At 50.9% G+C, this 18,216-nt stretch overlaps 1 protein-coding gene across 2 annotated transcripts in view; it reads left to right on the top strand.

Moving 5' to 3' along the window:
- SMARCC1 (SWI/SNF related BAF chromatin remodeling complex subunit C1) overlaps positions 1-18,216 on the top strand; it is a 1,286,593-nt gene that overhangs the window by 791,090 nt on the left and 477,287 nt on the right. For both annotated transcript variants that reach the window (XM_069645843.1, XM_069645841.1), the window contains exon 17: positions 11,898-12,051. In XM_069645843.1, the coding sequence (XP_069501944.1) occupies positions 11,898-12,051 (154 nt within the window). The remainder of the gene's footprint in view (positions 1-11,897; positions 12,052-18,216) is intronic.

Raw genomic sequence — 18,216 nt, 5'->3', positions numbered from 1 at the left:
CTTTCATCCATGTAGTAGCAGCGTCCTTCGTGATGGCCGCCGGGGCGGATTCGCAGGGCACGGCCCCTATGTCGATGGTATCCCTGCCTGCCAGGAGGGAGTCCTCTTTCTAGCCCATCGAAAAGTCTCCGGAGAAGGTGAAGCCCATCATTTCACCAAAACAGTCTCCCCTGGTCACAGAGAAGGGAGTGGGGTGCACGGTAGTCCTCCAGGGCATGGACCTTTCCTCAGAGGTAGAGCTCGCCAGCCTCCCGGTCCTACAGGAGGGAAGATGCGTTGAGAGCAGGCCCTATGGGGAGGATCCCGACGAGGGCAACTACGACGACAAGGAGACTGACTAGGAGCAACAGGACGGTGACGAAAGAGCGGATCAGCCTAAGCCGCAAACGCCCCGGTCCCCTTTCTCCTCCACACCAGCAGCCGCCTGGAGACATATCGGTGGACATTCTTACGGCTCTGCATACCCTGTACTCGGAAATTCGAACAAGGATGCCTCTTGTGCCAACAGGCCCCGAGTCCATTGGATGAACCACCACCTCCACCCAAAGGGAGGAGAGTTCACCCCCTCTGCCCTTTCACCCCTCGCCTCCCTCTCCCCCACTGAGGGATGACACGGAACCGGAACACGGTGACAACGGGCACTGGCACGGATGATGACGGCGGCAGGCAGATCTCTCGTCTCCACCGGGCAGATCTTCACTGCCCGACGAGATTGTGGCTCGTTCCACGCCATGATCTCCAGGCCTCAGAGCTGTTCCAGCTCGTCCCAGAGGAGAATAAGAAGAAAGAGGGTTTCCTTTACTGCACCGTGAGGCGAAGAGGAAGACCGTACTTTCGATCCTGTTATTGGATGACATTTGGGACAAGGGTTAGTCCCTCATGAAGAACGCTTCATCGGCTCTGGCGAAGAGGGATCGCTACAAGAAGAAGAAGAAGAAGAAGAAGAAGAAATGGAGTGCGAGACTAGGCCTTAATTGCTTACGGTCCCTGCCGTCTCCAGACTGTGGTTTCAGCAGCAGCCAAGAAGTCGTCTTCAGGCTTATCCTCGTTGGCCAAACCCGTTCCACACCCCCCCATCCCATTCAGTGAGGGGAAGAAGTTGGGTGCCATGGGGTGAAGACCGATCTTGTTGGCGGCAATGACCATCTTGGCCGCTAACTGCCTCGCCATCGCGGCGCATTACGACAGCGAACTTTGGGTCTGGATGGCCCCCCCGCCCCCTCCTGGACTTCCTTCCCGACTGTAAGCGGGCTGAGGGGTTGGAGATTCTACAGGAAGGCGAGGTGGCTTCCTACCACGCCAGTACAGTGGCCACGGACATTGCCAACACAGGATTCTGCCAAATGGGCAACAGTGTTTGCCTTCGTCGGCGAGGCTGGCTTAGGGCCACGAATTTCCGCCAGGATGTTCAGTCAGTGGTGTTGGACATGCCCTTCGGGGACAATTTGTTTGGAAAGACTGTGGGCGAGTCTCTTCGTGCCATCAAAGCGGACACTGAGACGGCTCGTGCCCTGGGCACGCTTCAGCAACGACGGCCGTCCTTTCGGAGACTTCTGGAGGGAAATCCCAAAGTTCCGCCAAAGAATTCACAGGAGGTGTCCTGTCCTACCGTCAGCCCTACAGCTCATTGGCCCAGGAGACCTACAGGGGCTGTGCCAAGTCGGGAGGTAGACGTAATCTCCGCCAAGGTCCCCAAGGCGGAGCTTCGACGTTGAAACAAGATTGATCCGGCCGTGGAGTCGGGCCCCACCTGTGTACCCTGCTGGCTGGCTGGCTGGCTGGTGAGCTTTGTCAGCGTGTGGAAGACCATCTCCACAGACTGTTGGGTGCTAGTTGCTCTCGCCCACGGACACACCCTAGAGTTCCAACGGAAGTGTCCAAGTATCCCACCAGTGGCCCCTCAGGAAAACCATGTCCCTCAGCTGCTGCTGGAGGTATGGTCCATGTTAAAAAATGGGGCGATCGAGCTCGTTCTGAAGAGGCTCTGGGGCTCCAAGTGTACTCTTGTTACTTCGTCAGGAAGAAGACCGGAGGTTGCAGGGCCCTTCTGGACCTTCGCCGTCTAAACAAGTACATAAAATCCCAAAAGTTTCAGATGGTGACCCTTCAGCACGTGCTAGGACAGCTTGAAGAGAGGCATTTTCTATTGTCGCTGGACTTGGAAGATGCCTATTTTTACCTCCCCAAGCAGAAGGGACACTGCAAGTACCTACGGTTCGTGGTTCAGGGACAACATTACTAGTTCAAGGCCTTTCCCTTCGGGTTGAAGTTGGTGCCACCAAGTGCCTGGCCCTGGTGGCGGCGCAGCTGCGTCTGCGAGGGATCCACGTTTACCCATACCTGGACGACTGGCTCATCCTGGGCAAACTCAAAGGACATTGCTGTCAACCACACAAAGAAGACAGTCAAATTCTTGACAGACCTGGGGTTCTCTATAAACTTTGTAAAGTCCTGCTTGACTCCATCGCAGGACGCACTGTTTCTGGGAGCCCGACTCAACCGTGTTGTGCCTGGCGTCTCTGTCGGAGGAGAGGATCGCGGCCCTCTTGGGCAAGGTACAACGGCTGCTGGCCCTGAATGTCTCAAGGGTAAGGCCCATAAAGTCACTACTCGGCATGATGTCATGCATATACCTCATTCGGCTGTGCAGGCTACGGATGCGTCTGCTGCAGGAGTTCCTCGATGCCCGCTGGATACAAGGGGCGGGGAGCTTCGAGGACAAGATCACACTCGACAAGAGTTTCCGTCAAGCGATAGTGGTGGGGAGTGTGCGCACATCGGTCCGCAGGCGTGGATTTCCAGACCCCTCTTATCAGGAGACGGTCACGACGGACGCCTCCCTGGAAGGATGGGGAGTGCATTCCCGAAGTCTTCATGCAAGTGACCTGTGGCTACTGGAGTCGTTGCACATCAACGTGTTGGCGCTGCGGGCAGTGTTTTGGACCCTCAAGGCCTTCCTTCTATCACTTTGGCACTGGGCTGTAGCCCTGGGGATGTTCCTCATCCCGTTTCATCTAGAAGGAGTGAAGAACACCATCGCCGACTCTCTCAGCAGGGAGCTGCGCTTTTGCCATGAGTGGGAACTTCGGCAGGAGAAAGTGGATCACCTGTTGCGCAGATGGGACAATCCCCAGATCAATTTGTTTGCGACAGTGACGAACACCAATTGCCAGAGGTTCGCCAGCACGTTTCCCCAGCCAGGGAGCATCAGGGGAACGCATTCTTTCCCCTGGGATGGCCTGTTTCTGTATGCATTCCCTCCGTTGCTGTTGCTTCTTCGAGTAGTCAGTCAACTCAGACGGTCCTGGTGCAGGATGATTGTTAGGGAGAATTCTCATTCTATGGCTAATTTCCTTTACCTAGTGAGTCCTCCAGCAGCTTTGCTGGATTTCTGGAGTTTGTTTTTTCCACTTAGTAAGAGTGTACCCATTTTCTCCACTCTTATCTGTGTTTTGCCATGTGTATTTCATCTGTTTTTGTGATTGTGGACTCTGGAGTACACCACTTCAGTAGCCCCCTTCTTTTGTGTGTTACACTGCACCTTCAGTGCAGTGACACAAGGTTGTCTTTTAGACTTCCCACCGACTCCATTTCTGAGGCTGACTACTGTCCTCCAGTTGCCATTAACTTTAGTCATTTAACCACATATCCAGTACACCCCATCTTACATGGAGTACTGGAAAGGGTTGATTAGCCCTTTTTATCTGTACCTCCTAGAGCATTGTTTCGCTCTTTGAACATTTAGACTTGGCTGGTGGCAGTGGTATCTACCCTAACTTTTCTACCGCGATTATACTAGATAAACGTGGTATTGTTTTAGGCTATCATATTAGCCTCGAACTTAAACCCACTTGACCGAATACTTTCTTTTGGCTCCGGTCGGGTTAATTCGCCATTTCTTTTTGTTAAAATCCTTCTTGTGTTTTACTTTGCGTGGCAAACCAGGTTTGCCTTCTTTGCCAAGAAGCCCTCCTCTAGGCGCTTGGGTGTCTAGGTGGGCTGAATGTGAGGGAGGGGTGTGGTCACCCCCTGGACAGGGTATCCTAGGACACCCAAGTCGCACTTTGCCATGATTGGCTGAGGTGGTTGTCCGGGCCGGACAACCCCTCCCCCCCCTGCTGCATGATTGACAGCCAGGCTGTGTGAATGGGGGATTTTCGCATAAAAGGCAGGACTCTTGAGCTGGAAGTCAGTCGCCACTGGAACTACAAGGAACCGAAGAGAAGCAGAGGAGAGGTCGACTGCTGCAACTATCCAGTACCGGTGAAGCCCTGCTGCAGGCCTGAGCTATCTACCCTTAAACGAATAAGAGAAGATCCAGTCTGGAGTCGTCTTCCCTTGAGTCTGGTGGGGATAACCAGCTCATCTTGAGTCAGAGGAATCCCTTTGTGGTCGAAATCGCTGCACATTGCTGTAGTGGTCCGGATAGCCACCTGAAGAGCCTCTCCTGTTCTTTTAAGGAGCACACCTTTTATTCATCGTTGCTGCTGCCGGCCTCATCCCTGCATGGTGCAGACCTCCTCATTGTCCTTCGTGCCGAAGCTCCAGGAATCGTGGGTCTGTAGGAAACTAACAGGAACAACTGCCTTGGCACCAGCTTAATCATTTGAGAAAGGTACTGTGTCCTGCTTGAGGAATTTGCGTGAATCCCTTTTTCTCTTCCTTAAGGCTTGTCCTTAATCTTCCCTCCTTCTTATAACTTTTGCTTCCGAACATTGACAATATCAAAGTACTCTTGGCTACGTTGAATTGTGAACTGTCCGACTGTGTGATCCACGACAACAGGAACTCGGTTCCACTTGACACTGGCTCCGGCCCTTTGACTCTTGAATTCCTGAGAGTGTTCTTCGGTTCTGTCTGCCTAACTAATTTATTGCTTAAGATTTTTACCCCCAACTCTCTCTGGGTATCTCAGGTGCTAAATGTTTTTGCCCCGGTAGCATTTCTTGTCACGGATACGTGTTCATTTAATAGACCAAACTGTCAAAAAGTGATCGCAATCGGATTCACGGTAGCGTGTCTTGTTTCATAACACCAGTCCATTGAAACACAGGGTACTTACCTTGTTTTATACCGTACAAAGTGAATTGGTTGGTTGTAGTGTATTTTACGTGTGGTTTTGAATTTAATAGAAGTGTTGTGTTTATAACAGATGGTTTAAAAATAAATGTACTCATCATTTTTTACCTGAAACCTTGAGTCAGTGTTTGCTTGAGTCAGAGTAATTGTGGTTCCTTTGTGTAATCTCTGCTACTGCTCATATACTCTTGAGATAAGCCTGGCTGCGTCACTACTGCTACCACTTTAACATAGTAGTACGGGCTTGTACCAAAGGTAAAACTTGTATTACCACCTGTAGTCTTAATTGTGTGTAGTGGTCCCTAAGGGCACTGCACAGGATTCTGCCTAACAATGATCCTCACCGCACCAGCGTGGCAGAGACAGACATGGTACCCAGACCTTCTAAACATGTCAGTGTCCCCTCCAGTCAAGCTTCCAGCGGGCACAGATCTTCTCGCCAGGGAAGGAGGTGTGATTCTTCACCACGTCCCAGGATTTCAGAACCTGAAGGCCTGGTGCCTGCAGCACTAGAGTTTGGGCGCTACGATCTCTCAGCCAATTGTAAGGAGGTGGTTGCCAAGGCCAGAGCTTCATCTACTCTCAAATGCTATGGGGTGGTTGCCAAGGCCAGAGCTTCATCTACTCTCAAATGCTACGGGCAGAAGTGGAAGAGGTTCGCCGTTTGATGCCTTTCTCAGGAGAACGACCCTCTGAGTCGCTGCTCTGCAGGTACTCCCGTATTTGTTGTTGTTGGCCAAGGCAGTACTGGCCCATGCTTCCATCAAAGTTCATGTGGCAGCTATTTCCCTCTACACCAGATCTCCGGGACGATCATCCTTATGGTTGCATCGTTTGGGCAAGGAGTTCGTCAAAGGACTATTTTGCTCGTTTCCGCCGGTAAAGACTCCGGCCCGGGAGCTCAATGTGGTGCTTACTAGGCTCATGGGTCCCCCGTTCAAGCCTATGCATTCGGCACCACTGAAGTTTTTGTCGTGGAAAACAGCTTTTCTTTTGGCCATCACCTCCACACGACGAGTGGGAGAGATCCAAGCCCTCTCTCTTGTAAACCACCTTATTTGACATTCCAAGAGATGAGGGTGGTGTTAGACGCACTGCACCCCTCCTTCATGGCCAAGGTGCTGTCGGACTTTCATCTAAATGAGCCCTTTGTGTTACCTGTATTCTTCCCAACGCCTTTGTTGCCGGCTGAGAGGACTTTGCACTCACATGATGTGGCTAGAACGCTGAAGTTCTATGTGGACTGCACGAAGAGTTTTCGGAAGACATCGCAACTTTTTGTGATCTTTGGCCCTGTGAATCATGGGAAGGTTCTCTCCAAGGCTTCCATTTCCAGGTGGCTCTCCGGCTGTGTCACCCATTGTCACCGGTTGGCAAAACAACCGAAGAAGAACTTGAAGAGGATGCCTGCTGTAACTCTGTTGTTTTGCCCCGTGAAGCCCTGCTGCAGTGCCGAAACGCCAAGTTTGCATCGACCGAGAAGCTCCTGCAAGGATTAATTCTCCCCTTTAGTTGGTGGGACCAATCAACTCCAAAGTAAGCCACCTCGACATCCATCTCGGAGCTGGTTGAATTTCCAGAGTTGCTGCTGGACACCGTATAGCCAGGGAGAGGAACACCAGATTGTGTGTTACTTGTAAACTGGCTAAGAGCTCCAGGAAGATCCTCTGGACTCCCCGGAAGCTGGACTGACAGAGCCTGAGCCCCCTCAACAGAGTGCGGGATCCCAGAAGCAAGAAAAGTCCATCTCGACAGCCAGGAACTGCAGTGTTGCCATTTGCGATAAATGTGAGTAGCTGAAATACTGAACAGCCACTGAAAGTGAAGCTTAGTGGTTGCAATTTCTTTACCGTCCCAGTGCATTGCAGGAGTCCCCGGCGTCCTTCCTCTTGTCCCCAAAACTGAGGCCCAGGAACAGTGAGACCTGCAGAGCTGCACAGGAACAGGAGTCATCTATTGCATCTTTTCTTCATTTTTAGTTTAGTTTATTTGTACCGCGCGCCGAACCCTGTGGTAACTGGGTGCTGGAGACTTAGAGGAGGTTACAGCAGAAGATAGACAAACAAGATGAAGGTATCTTTAAAAGTACTGTACAAAGTCTAAAAGAACTTACCTCTTGTTGTATAGTTCCATCATCTTCTACTCACAAGTCTAATCAGCTTGTGGTCAAACATTTGATTCTTCTTTTCTTCAAAGACTTCTAAAACATTGTGCAAAGACTTCCATTTACCTACCAGAGGCGCTTTATCCCATATTAGACTTTTGCCCATTTACTTTGGCTTAGCTTATTGTATTTAATGACTCTTTCTGGGGGGGATCCAAAAGTATTTGCCTGCTTAAGAATAGTTGTGGTGTCTTGTATGTTCTAAATCTTTTACTTTGACATCTTACTCCATGATTCTAAATGCAACAGTGATATATTAATGTCCCCAGCACCCTAGCAATTGAAGTCACCTGAGGGTGTAGGTAGTGTCTGTGGGCCATCCCAAAAAGGGTATCTTCTGATTTAGAGGTATTAAGAGTGTGTATTTCATGAAGTGTATTTGAGTGTTACTGTTATATTGCTAACTGACTGGTAAATTAATAATTGTTTATTCAAGAAACCTTGAGTGTAAGAGTGTATTTGAATACTTGTAAATCTCGAACTCCACTACAGATCACATTGATCCCTCTTGAGATAAGCCTGGCTACCAAAACTGTGTACTACAAGCTTATACCAAAGGTTGGGTTTCCTATACCTGTAGTCCGAGTTGTTTGTAGTGTTCCCAGAGGGTACTCCATACAAACTTTGCCCAACACCGGGTAAGTTCACACGGTCAGAAATGTGGGGAACGACTACGACGGGAGAAACGCTGAATAGTATGACTGAACCCGTCAATGGGGACGGTGGTGGCAGAGCCGACAACTAAGAAGACCTGGGCGCTGGGCCCATCAGGCATACTCCCCTCTCCACCTCCCAGAGACATGTCGCTGGACATCCTGTCCACTGTCCACACGCTGTTGTCGGAGATACAGAAGAGGATGCCCAAGGCACCACTGGCCCTGTTTGCGCTGAGCCCACCGCCAGCAACGAGGCAGCGGCACCCTATGCAATCTATCAACTGCCTCACATACCATCCTCCCCCCTAGGGATACAGGGACAGCAGATATGATGACTGCGGCGTGTCCCCCGACACAGAGAGCGGACTAAGTGGTTTTATTCCACTCCATGGTCGCCTGCGCGTCGGAGCTCTTCCAGCTGACGCCAGAAGAGACCAAAAATTAAGGGTTCCTGTACCAGCACCGAGAGGCCAAGATGAAGACTATTATGGCAGTACCTCTCCTAGACAACGTTTCAGATGAGGGCCTGGGGCTGATGAAGAATCCAGCCTCAGCCCTGGTGAAAAGAGACCGGCTTGAAAAGAAGTATCGGGTGCCCGAGTCTGCACCAAAGTGCCTGCGATCGCAGCCTTCCCCAGACTCTTGTCTCGACGGCTGCGAGGAAGAAGTCCTCCAATCTATCGTAGTCGGCCTCCGTTCCCCCGGACAGCGAGGGGAAGAAGTTGGACGAAATGGACCGAAAGGTGATTTGCTGAGCGGTAACAACGGTCAAGGTGGCAAATGCGCTTGCGATCCTGGCCAGGTACGAAGGGGACCTGTGGCACAAGATGGCCCTGCTGCTGGAATTCCTCCCTGGCGACAAGCGAGTCGAGGCTCTGCAGATTCTCCAGGAAGGCGAGTTGGCATCGGACCATGCCATCACCGTAGCCCTGGACATCGAGGACACAGGGTTCTGCCTGATGGGGAACGGTGAGTCGTCGTGGCTGGTTGAAAGCCACCAGATTTTGTCAGGAAGTTCAGATGAGGGTCCTGGCCATGCCGTTCGACTGATCTCTTTGGGAAGGCTGTCGATGAGTCGTTGCAAGCCATCAAGACTGACAAGTAGTTCTAGGCACGCTTCAGTAACAACTGACCTTCCTTTTGTGCCTCAGGAAGCAAATCCGGAAGATATTCAAAGGGTTTCATCAGCAGATCGTCCTCTTACAACAACTCCCCCTGTTCCATGACCCAGGAGGCCTACAGAGGTCATTTCAAGGCTTTGAGGTGGCTGCCATCGTTGTCGCTCCCAAGGCGGCACACAGGCCCTGAAGCAGGATTGAAACCTCCAGGATGTAGGGCCCCCACACATGCGCCCTGATGGGTGGCCGGCTGGCGGTCATCTTCAGCGAGTGAAGGATGATCGCCACCAACCGATGGGTGCTGGACGCTCTCGCCCACACTGTAGAATTCCAGCAGAAGTGTCCACGGATACCAGTGGTGGCCCGGCAGGAGCAGCACATACCTCAGCAGGAGGTACGGGCCATGCTAAGAAAAGGGGCGATAAAGCACGTTCCAAAGCGACTCCAGGGCACCCGGAGTTGACTCCAGATACCTTTGTAGGAAAGATGATTGGGGGCTGGAGGCCCATTCTCGACCTGCGGCGACTAAAGTTTCTAAAGTCCCATCAATTCAGGATGGTCACATTGCAGCACGTGCTCAGCCAACTGGAGGAAGGGGACTTCCTAACATCTCTGGATGACGCTTACTTCGACGTCGCCATTCACGAGATGCATCAGCAGTTTCTGTGCTTCGTCGTACAGGGAAAGCACGACCAATTCAAGGCCCTTCCCTTCAGACTGATGTCGGCGCCCAGGGTGTTGACGAAGTGCCTGGCACCAGTGGCAGCTCAAGTCTGCAAGGGATTAATGTGTACCTGTTAACGGACCGTCCGGCTGCTGACAGATCTGGGATTCTCCATGAATTATCCAAAGTCCTGCTTGATTCCTTTGCAGGACTCTGTTCCTGGGGCTCCCCTTGGGAAGTATTGTGGCAATTTTGGGCAAGGTACAACGGCTGTTGGCATTGAAGATCACCATAGTGCGAGCCATCAAGTCTCTGCTCGGCATGATGTTGTGATCTGCCTCTCCAGGAATTTCTGGATGACCGATGGTTCCAAGTGTCCGGAAGTTTCACGGACAGGATTGTTCTCGACGAGGAGTTCCGTTGAGCGATAAGGTGGTGGGGCGTAGACTCTAACATCGCTGGAGGCACAGACTTCGAGCCCCCCATGCCAGGTGACGGTCACCACAGACGCTTCCCTGGAGGGCTGGGGTGCCCACACCAGACTTCTCCATGCCAGAGGACTGTGGCTGACGGAGGAGAGAAATCTCCACATCAATGGCCTGGACCTGCGGGCAGTGTTCTGTGCCCTCAAGACGTTCCTCCCGTCCCTCAAGGGCAAAAGTGGTGAGGGTCTTCGTGGACAATACCACCACGATGTTCTACATCAGCAAGCAGGAGGGGCACCAGATCCCCAGCACACTCCAGAGAGGCGCAGGACTTGTGGCACTGGCTGTCGCCCAGGGGATGTTTCTCATTCCATTCCACCTTGCAGGAGTCTAGAACACTGCCGACTCTCTCCAAGGAGCTGTGCTCTTGCCACGTGTGGGAGCTTTGCAGGATCAAGTGGGCAACCTTTTCCTCAGGTGGGGGCAAACCCCAGATCGATCTGTTTGCGACGGTGATGAGCACCACGTGCCAGAGGTTTGCCAGCAGGTTCCACCATCCAGGGGGTATGGGGGGGGCACTTTCTCCTTCCATTGGGAAGCCCTGTTCCGATACATGTTCCCCACCGTTGCCTCTACTACGAGTAATCAGTCAACTCAAACGGTGCCAATGCTGGATGATCCTCGTTGACCGTGTGGCCGGGGCAAATTTGGTACCCGGACCTTCTCAGCCTGTCGACGTTGCCTCCAGTCAATCTACAAGTGGTCACAGATTTGTTCGCCAAAGTAGGAGGCGCGATCATGCACCACGACCCAGGATCAATGAACCTGAAGGCCTAGCTGCTGCAGCCTTGTAGTTCGGAGGGTACGAGCTTCCGGCGGACTGCAGGAAGTTCCTTGCCACTACCAGAGCATTGTGGACTCTTAAGTGCTACAGGCACAAGTTCAAACATTTCGAGACTTGAAGGCTAGCTGTCATTGAAGGATAGCCACCCTGCTGTGAGAGTCCCCAGCCGTTCGAGACCCCATTGCACCAGAGTGATTGCTGCGACGATGGCGTTCCGGTCTGGTTTACCGCTGCTGGACAACTGCAGGGCTGTTACGTGGAGGTCTACGCAGACCTTCACAAGATTCTACTACATCGATTCCAGATAGGAGTCCCGTGTCGGCCAAGCAGTGCTACGCAATCGGTTTGCTTGAAGGTGAGCCTGGTGAGAAGGTAAGAGTTTTTTATTCTGTTGCGCCTTGCCACCTCCTGTGGTTGTGTATCTACTGCTATGTATTCTTTATTCATGAGCATTTGAATCCATGCAAGACCCCATGCTGGAGAAAAAACAAGTTACTTACCTGTAACTGTGGTTCTCCAGCATGGGTCTGGCATGGATTCACATGCAAGCCCTCCCTCCTACCCCACTGTTGCTCTTCTTGGTCATACTGCCACTGTATGTGCTTAACAAATCTGAAGATTGCTGCCGGAGGAAGTGCCTAGAGAGAGGGTAATCATTGGCTGGGGGCTGTATGACCCAGAGCATAATGAATGGTTTATAGGAGAAAGACAGTTTGTAAGTGAAAGTGAAACTATTTTTTCTTTTACCAAGGATTCCCGGCCTGACTGGGAATTTTCATGAGCATATGAATCCATGCCAGACCCATGCTGCAGAACAATAGTTACAGGTAAGTAACTTGTTCCTTAGCCTAGACTACACATTGTATGTTGTAGTAGCATTAAGTTTGATTTTGGTTTTCATTTGCTCATATGCTTCTTCTTTTAATTTTTTTATTTTTACCTTTTAGAGTGCACGCTTTTCTGGAGCAGTGGGGTCTAGTTAATTACCAAGTGGATGTAGAGAGCAGACCAATGGCCATGGGTCCACCACCTACACCTCATTTTAATGTACTTGCTGATACCCCCTCTGGGCTTGTACCACTTCATCTTCGAACCCCTCAGGTAAATAGAAGTTTCCCATTACACACTTATTTGCAACTTGTTAATCTTACATAATTGCTTTTGCTGGTACGACAAACCTGTATTGTCAATTTTGGCTAGTGAAGTAGCATAGGGAAGCAGAGTAAGGTTTGGTTTAAGGTTTAGAATCGGAGGGAGATGTTTTAAATGTTTTTCTGTGTAGGGTTTTCACTTATTAACTTATTGTTGGGTCATAAGTCTTTAACTGTACCTCTACCATGAAGCCACATAACGTGTTGCTTTCTCCTTGACTCACAAACCAACTATTCCCTGATCATTGTTAGTCATGGGTGTAATCGGGGTTGCAACTCAGATGTTCCCTCCAGTAGGCCCGAAGCATTTGCGTTAGGGTTTTAAAGACTTCCTCTCCTCTAAGTGTATGTTCACAGCATTGGTATGTGGGATCTACTGGTTGAATGCACCCTACGTTGTTTTTAGCAGGTATATTTTTGGTATCTAATAGTTTGTTTCGGCTTCACCAGGGATGCAAGCATTTTTCATCCCATTGTACCATCATTGTAGCCATTAGGGTACTATTTGCTTTTTTAAGTTCTACTCTCAGCTCTTTTCATTGCTGTCTCGTCGCTTGGCTGGAGGATGCCGGTGAGGCCTCTGATTCGGCACAAAGTCATGCCTCATTATGACAGGGCAGGCCGGCCCAGCAAAACGATCTCAAGTAAGAGGTACAGATCGTACGACGGCCAGGCCATAAGCGAGAAGAGACCGAAGGAAGCCTCGGACAACCGCTCGAGATCGTCCCACAAGGAGCGGCCCCCCACAAAGCTCTTTCCATAACCCCAAATAAACATTGAGCTCGAGATCAGCTCAGTCAGGTGAGAATTCCTCCCCGACCTTATCACAGTCTACTACGAAGCAGACTTTTCCACATTCCACGCCAAAACACGTCAACCACCGGTTCCTCGCTGGCAAAGCCAGCAAAAGAAGCAAAGTCTGCAGGCTTAACCTGATCGACAAGGCCATCTAAAACATTGTCTAGGAAGGAATCTTCTACTTCATCTTCTATGAAACCATCAACTCCAGACTGTCATTGACCTTAACCTCTGCAAGCAGCTGGCCAATCCTGCTGCAGTCTCTACTTCTCCTATTCCCCCTTCCCCCCCGGCCCTCTGCACGGCCCTGGCTTCTCATTTCATCTCAATGAGATTAAAGTATTGGTCGAGAGGATAGATCGGCGGCAACGTGCTCACCTCGGAAGCTAGACGACAGAGCATCACAGGTTTGATCCCTGGGTCAGTGCTTAGAAACCACTGGGTATTAAGCACCTTATAAATATCATATATATAAAAACCCAGGACATCCTGTCCACCCTCTCGCACTCCACTCCTCTTCCCGTTTCTCTCTCTGCTACCTCTGCACCTCCCTACAGCCCCTCCAAGCTGCCTATCCTTCCTCTTTCTTTCCTCTGCTCTCCCCTGATGCAATTTCTAGGCAAGTCTGATCTCAAAGTCTCGCCGAAACAGATTCTTCTTAGTCCAAAACCATCAAGGACCATTTTGACACCCTCGCTCCTACCCTGTCCAACTTCTGCAGTCACTCCTTCGCCGCTCAAGCTTTCCCCATACCTCAGAATCATACTCTTGTGCACCCTCTTCTCAAGAAACCCACAGAGGACCCCTCCTGTCTGTTCTCCATCACTCCTTTCATGGGCAAACTCCTGGAAAGGTTGGCCATCTCCCAGCTTAACCTCCACACTGATTCTGTTGGTTGTCTCGAGTTTTGCTTCAGAGCAGCCAGAAGCGCAGAAACTGCTCTCTTGAACATCTGTGTTCTTCAACCTTGATTCTAATCCCCCCTCTGTCCTCATCCTACCCAATCTCTCCTCTTCCTTTAACAGTCAACCATGCCATCCTGCCCTACTGCCTCTGTGATAACCTGAGTATCACTGGCCAGGCCCTGGCTAACCTCTTTCCTCTCCGACCAACCCTCACAGGTCCAACTTGGGTCCTTCCACGCCTCTATCTCACCTCGCCTTGTGGTGTTCCCCAGGGTTCTAACCTCTCCCCTGACTTTTCAATCAATGCCTGGCACCCCTCGCCCACCAAATTGCTGCTCTCTGCTCCAACTTTCAGTGCTATGCTGATGACACTTGGCTCGTTTTCAGGCTCCCCTCTGCCACCTCTTCTCCCTCTCTCATCTCGGACTATCTGTCTGCAGTGCAGGAGTGGTATTCCACCACAACCTCTGCTTAATGCTAGTAAGACAGAAAACCTGCTAATCAGCACGCCTGCACCGTCCTTTTCTGCCTCTCTGTGGCCAGGCTCCCTTGGCCCTCTTCCTGCCCTCACTTGTGAGGCAAAAAACCTCAGTCATCTTCGACTCCATGCTTTCCTTTTCTCCACACATCTGACATCTCTAAGAAGTCAAACTACCAACTGCACCTCCTCAGGGGTATTGTTCCTTCGCTCTCCTTCCGTCAGAAGCTCACTGTCTCTAGAGCTCTGGTTCTCTCTAGGCTGGACTACTGTAACAGACTCTTTCTAAATCTGCCTGCCACTTCTCTCCCCCCTTTGCAACTCATCCAGAACAGGTCTGCTAGACGTGTCCTTTGCCTCAAGCCCAGCGATCGTATCTCTCCAGCCCTGAAATCTCTTCAGTGGCTCCCAGTGGTTGCAAGGATTGAGTTCTAACCCTCTGCATTGTCCACAAGGCCTTCGGGGACCTGGGTCCGCAATACCTTCAACTCTCACTTCGGAAATAACTTCCTACTTGAGCTCTTCGCTCCTCCAACTCCCTTGGGTCAGTCGCTTCTCCAAGCAACAAGTTGGTGGTAGATCTGGGGCCTCCCTTTGGAACAGCCTCCCTGCCTTTCTGAAACTTGAGGAGAACCATCTTCGGTTCTGGAAGCTCCTCAAGACCTTTCTCTTTGCTTCTGCCTTTTTTCTTCCTCTCCCCTGCTGATCTGCAGGTTTTGGCACTGAGCACCTGGCTACCCTCTGAATTCGGGCCCAGTTCCCTGCCCACCCAGCTGCATACCAGCACTGCCTCCTGGCAACCCTTGGACTCGGGTCTCTATGTGCAACCCTACAGTCCCTTTAACTGCACTTATCAGACACCTGTTGTCTGTGCTTAATTCTTGCACCTGCCTCTTGATGGCCGCACTGTCATTGTTTTGATGACTTGTTCAATTTCCACTCCTCCCTGCACTTGTGCATTCTCAAAGTCACTGGGCCTATTAAGATCATTGTTTTGTCCTCCCTTGTACCCCTCCCTTGCCACGTCGTACTCTGAAACACTTGTGCATGGGTATGATAAGGTGTATGTGTGTGTATATGTATATGTATATATATATATATATATCCCCCCCCTCTCCCCCTCTCCCCCTCTCCCCCTCTCCCCCTCTCTCCCTCTCCCCCTCTCCCCCTCTCCCCCTCTCCCCCTCTCTTCCCCCTCTCCCCCTCTCCCCCTCTCCCCCTCTCCCCCTCTCCCCCTCTCCCCCCTCTCCCCCTCTCTTCCCCCTCTCCCCCCTCTCTTCCCCTTCTCTCTTCTTCTTCTCTCTTCTTCTTCTCTCTTCTTCTTCTCTCTTCTTCTTCTCTCTTCTTCTTCTCTCTTCTTCTCTCTTCTTCTTCTCTCTTCTTCTTCTCTCTTCTTCTTCTCTCTTCTTCTTCTCTCTTCTTCTTCTCTCTTCTTCTCTCTCAACACAGGACGTGCCAGTAATACTATCCCTAGTGTGACGTCCACGGTCCCTCACGTGTCTAGGACCCTCAGATAGTTTTTTTCCGCCATAATGGTCGGAAGCATCCCGCGGAGTTCCCTGGCCTTAGCCATAATTCTTAAGAAAAATCTTAATATTTCACCATTTCTACACCCCCAACGTCGAGACTTCGACACTCTACGCCAGAGAGAAAAATCACCCGTTGACAGTTGCACAGCGGACTTGGGCCTTGGAAGGCCTCTGGCCTCGTCCCTACAAGTAGGGACAGTGAGGGGTGGCACACATCTCTATATTCTATATATATATTTAGGCACTTTTCCTTATATATATTCCTACACACACTAGCCCGCTGCCACAAGGTGTATATGGAGGGTACCCCTTTCCCATTTTGCCCCAAGTGCAACCGCAAGTACCCTTGGGTTGACAGACACGCCACGTGCAACGTCTGCTTGCTGAGGAACCACCCCGAGGCAAACTGCAGAGCCTGTAGTAGGTTTAAACCCGAAAACACTAAAGGACTGTGCGATCAAGCATTGGGCCCACCACGCCAGGCGTCAAGAGGCCATAGCAGTGGCGGGCGCCTTCAGCGATGGCAGTGACGCCATGCTTTCAGACGGTGAGGGCAACGTGGCGTCGAGACAGCCAAGCGCAAGTCCCCAACCTTGAAAGGTCGTCCGGCAGGGCGGCTATGGGGAAAACCCCCAGCGACACAAGCGCTACCCACAGCATTTCCACCTAACATGCGAAGTCCCACCAAGACTCGACGCGCACGTCGAGTTCTCGGAAAGAGGCACACCGAGGACGGTCCACCGAATCAGTCTCCTTCCTCATGGAAGGAGTAAAGAGACTTTATCCTCCAACTTCAAACCCACCACCAGGATGGGGCCTTAATGTGGTACTATCTAAACTCATGGGGCCCCCATTCGAGCCCATGCATAAAAGCAGTCTCAAACACCTGACTTATAAAACGGCCTTCTTAGTAGCAATTACATCTATAAGAAGGGTCAGTGAAATTCAGATAAACTGGTTTTACGTACACACCCTAGGTTCTCACCTAAGTTTATTTCTAAATTCCACATGAACCAGTCCATCGAGCTTCTGGCTTTCTTCCAAGACCCACAAAGCTCGGCTGAGGTGAAACTACACACCCTAGATGCGCGTAGGGCGGTCCTATGCTATGTAAACAAGACCAGACCACTAAGGAAAACAGACCAACTGTTTGTCTCCGTAGCTACAGGCAAAGAGGGAGATCGCGTCTCTAAAGGTGCCATCTCTAAGTGGATTGTTAACTGTATCCAGCTGTGTTACTCCCTTTCTGAAAAAACTTTGCCTTTCGCGCCAAGAGCCCACTCTACAAGAGGCATTGGGGCCACTCTGGCTTTACTTGCAAATGTACCCCTTGACACCATTTGCAAAGCAGCTACTTGGGGCTCTATTCACACGTTTACTTCATTGACACCCATTCCAAGACAGATGCTCAAGTGGGACAAGCGGTTCTAAGACACTTATTTGCTCATGACCCTTCTAACCCTGCTCGCTAATCTATGCACAGCATGTGATCTAAGCAGATTCATAAGCCTCAGAAGGGATACATTACTCACCGTAATTGTATTTCTGATGCTTGTATCTGCTTAGATTCACATGCGACCTACCCTTCCTCCCCTCTGAGAGAAGGCACATGGATGCTTGTAGTCTTATCTATCTGCTTGGATTATCTGTACTCGCACTACTCCTCATGCTACCTCATGTCAGAAAAAATACAATCTGAGGGTCCTAGACGCGTGAGGGATCATGGGTACAGTGGACGTCACACTAGGGATAGTATTACTGGCACGCCCTGTGTCGACGCCCATTTTCGAGTTTCGAAAAACAAACTGTAATACTCTGCAGCTTCCACTAGATGTCGGCCTATGCACATCATGTGAATCTAAGCAGATGCAAGTATCAGAAATACGATTACAGTGAGTAATGTATTATGTATTTGTATATGTATTTTTTATACAATCGACAAAGGAGGAATCTCACCAGCTCATTGTTGCCACAGCTGTTGGCCCAGGGACCAGCACAGACCCAGCAGAAGCATGGTCAGATTGCCAAAGAACTGTGCACCCAAACTTGGGGGTAGCTCTACTGCCAGGTGGACTTGGGGTCCCAGAGCTGAGCCTTACACAATCGGAAGAGGAGGAAGGTGTTGTATCAGAGCAGTCCTCCCCTCCACTGTGGAGTCCACCTTGGGGTGAGGCAAGCCTTGTTAGTCCACCTTTAACACCCCTGCTGTCAGCGGTGATGATGCATACTCCGCAACCTTTGCCCCATTAGGATCCTATGCTGTCAGCGGTGATGATGCATACTCCGCAACCTTTGCCCCATTGGGATCCTATGCTGTCAGCAGGAGCAGTCCAGCATCAACCACCATCGCTTCAGAGGAACATATCGTTGGATCTTTTATGAACTCTTGACAACTTTGGTTGCAA

Source organism: Ambystoma mexicanum, chromosome 2p, assembly GCF_040938575.1.
Source record: "Ambystoma mexicanum isolate Mex_15411 chromosome 2p, UKY_AmexF1_1, whole genome shotgun sequence".
Classification (NCBI taxonomy): domain Eukaryota; kingdom Metazoa; phylum Chordata; class Amphibia; order Caudata; family Ambystomatidae; genus Ambystoma; species Ambystoma mexicanum.
The sequence above is the reverse complement of the archived record's forward strand: the minus strand, read 5'-3'. Positions and strand labels throughout refer to the sequence as shown.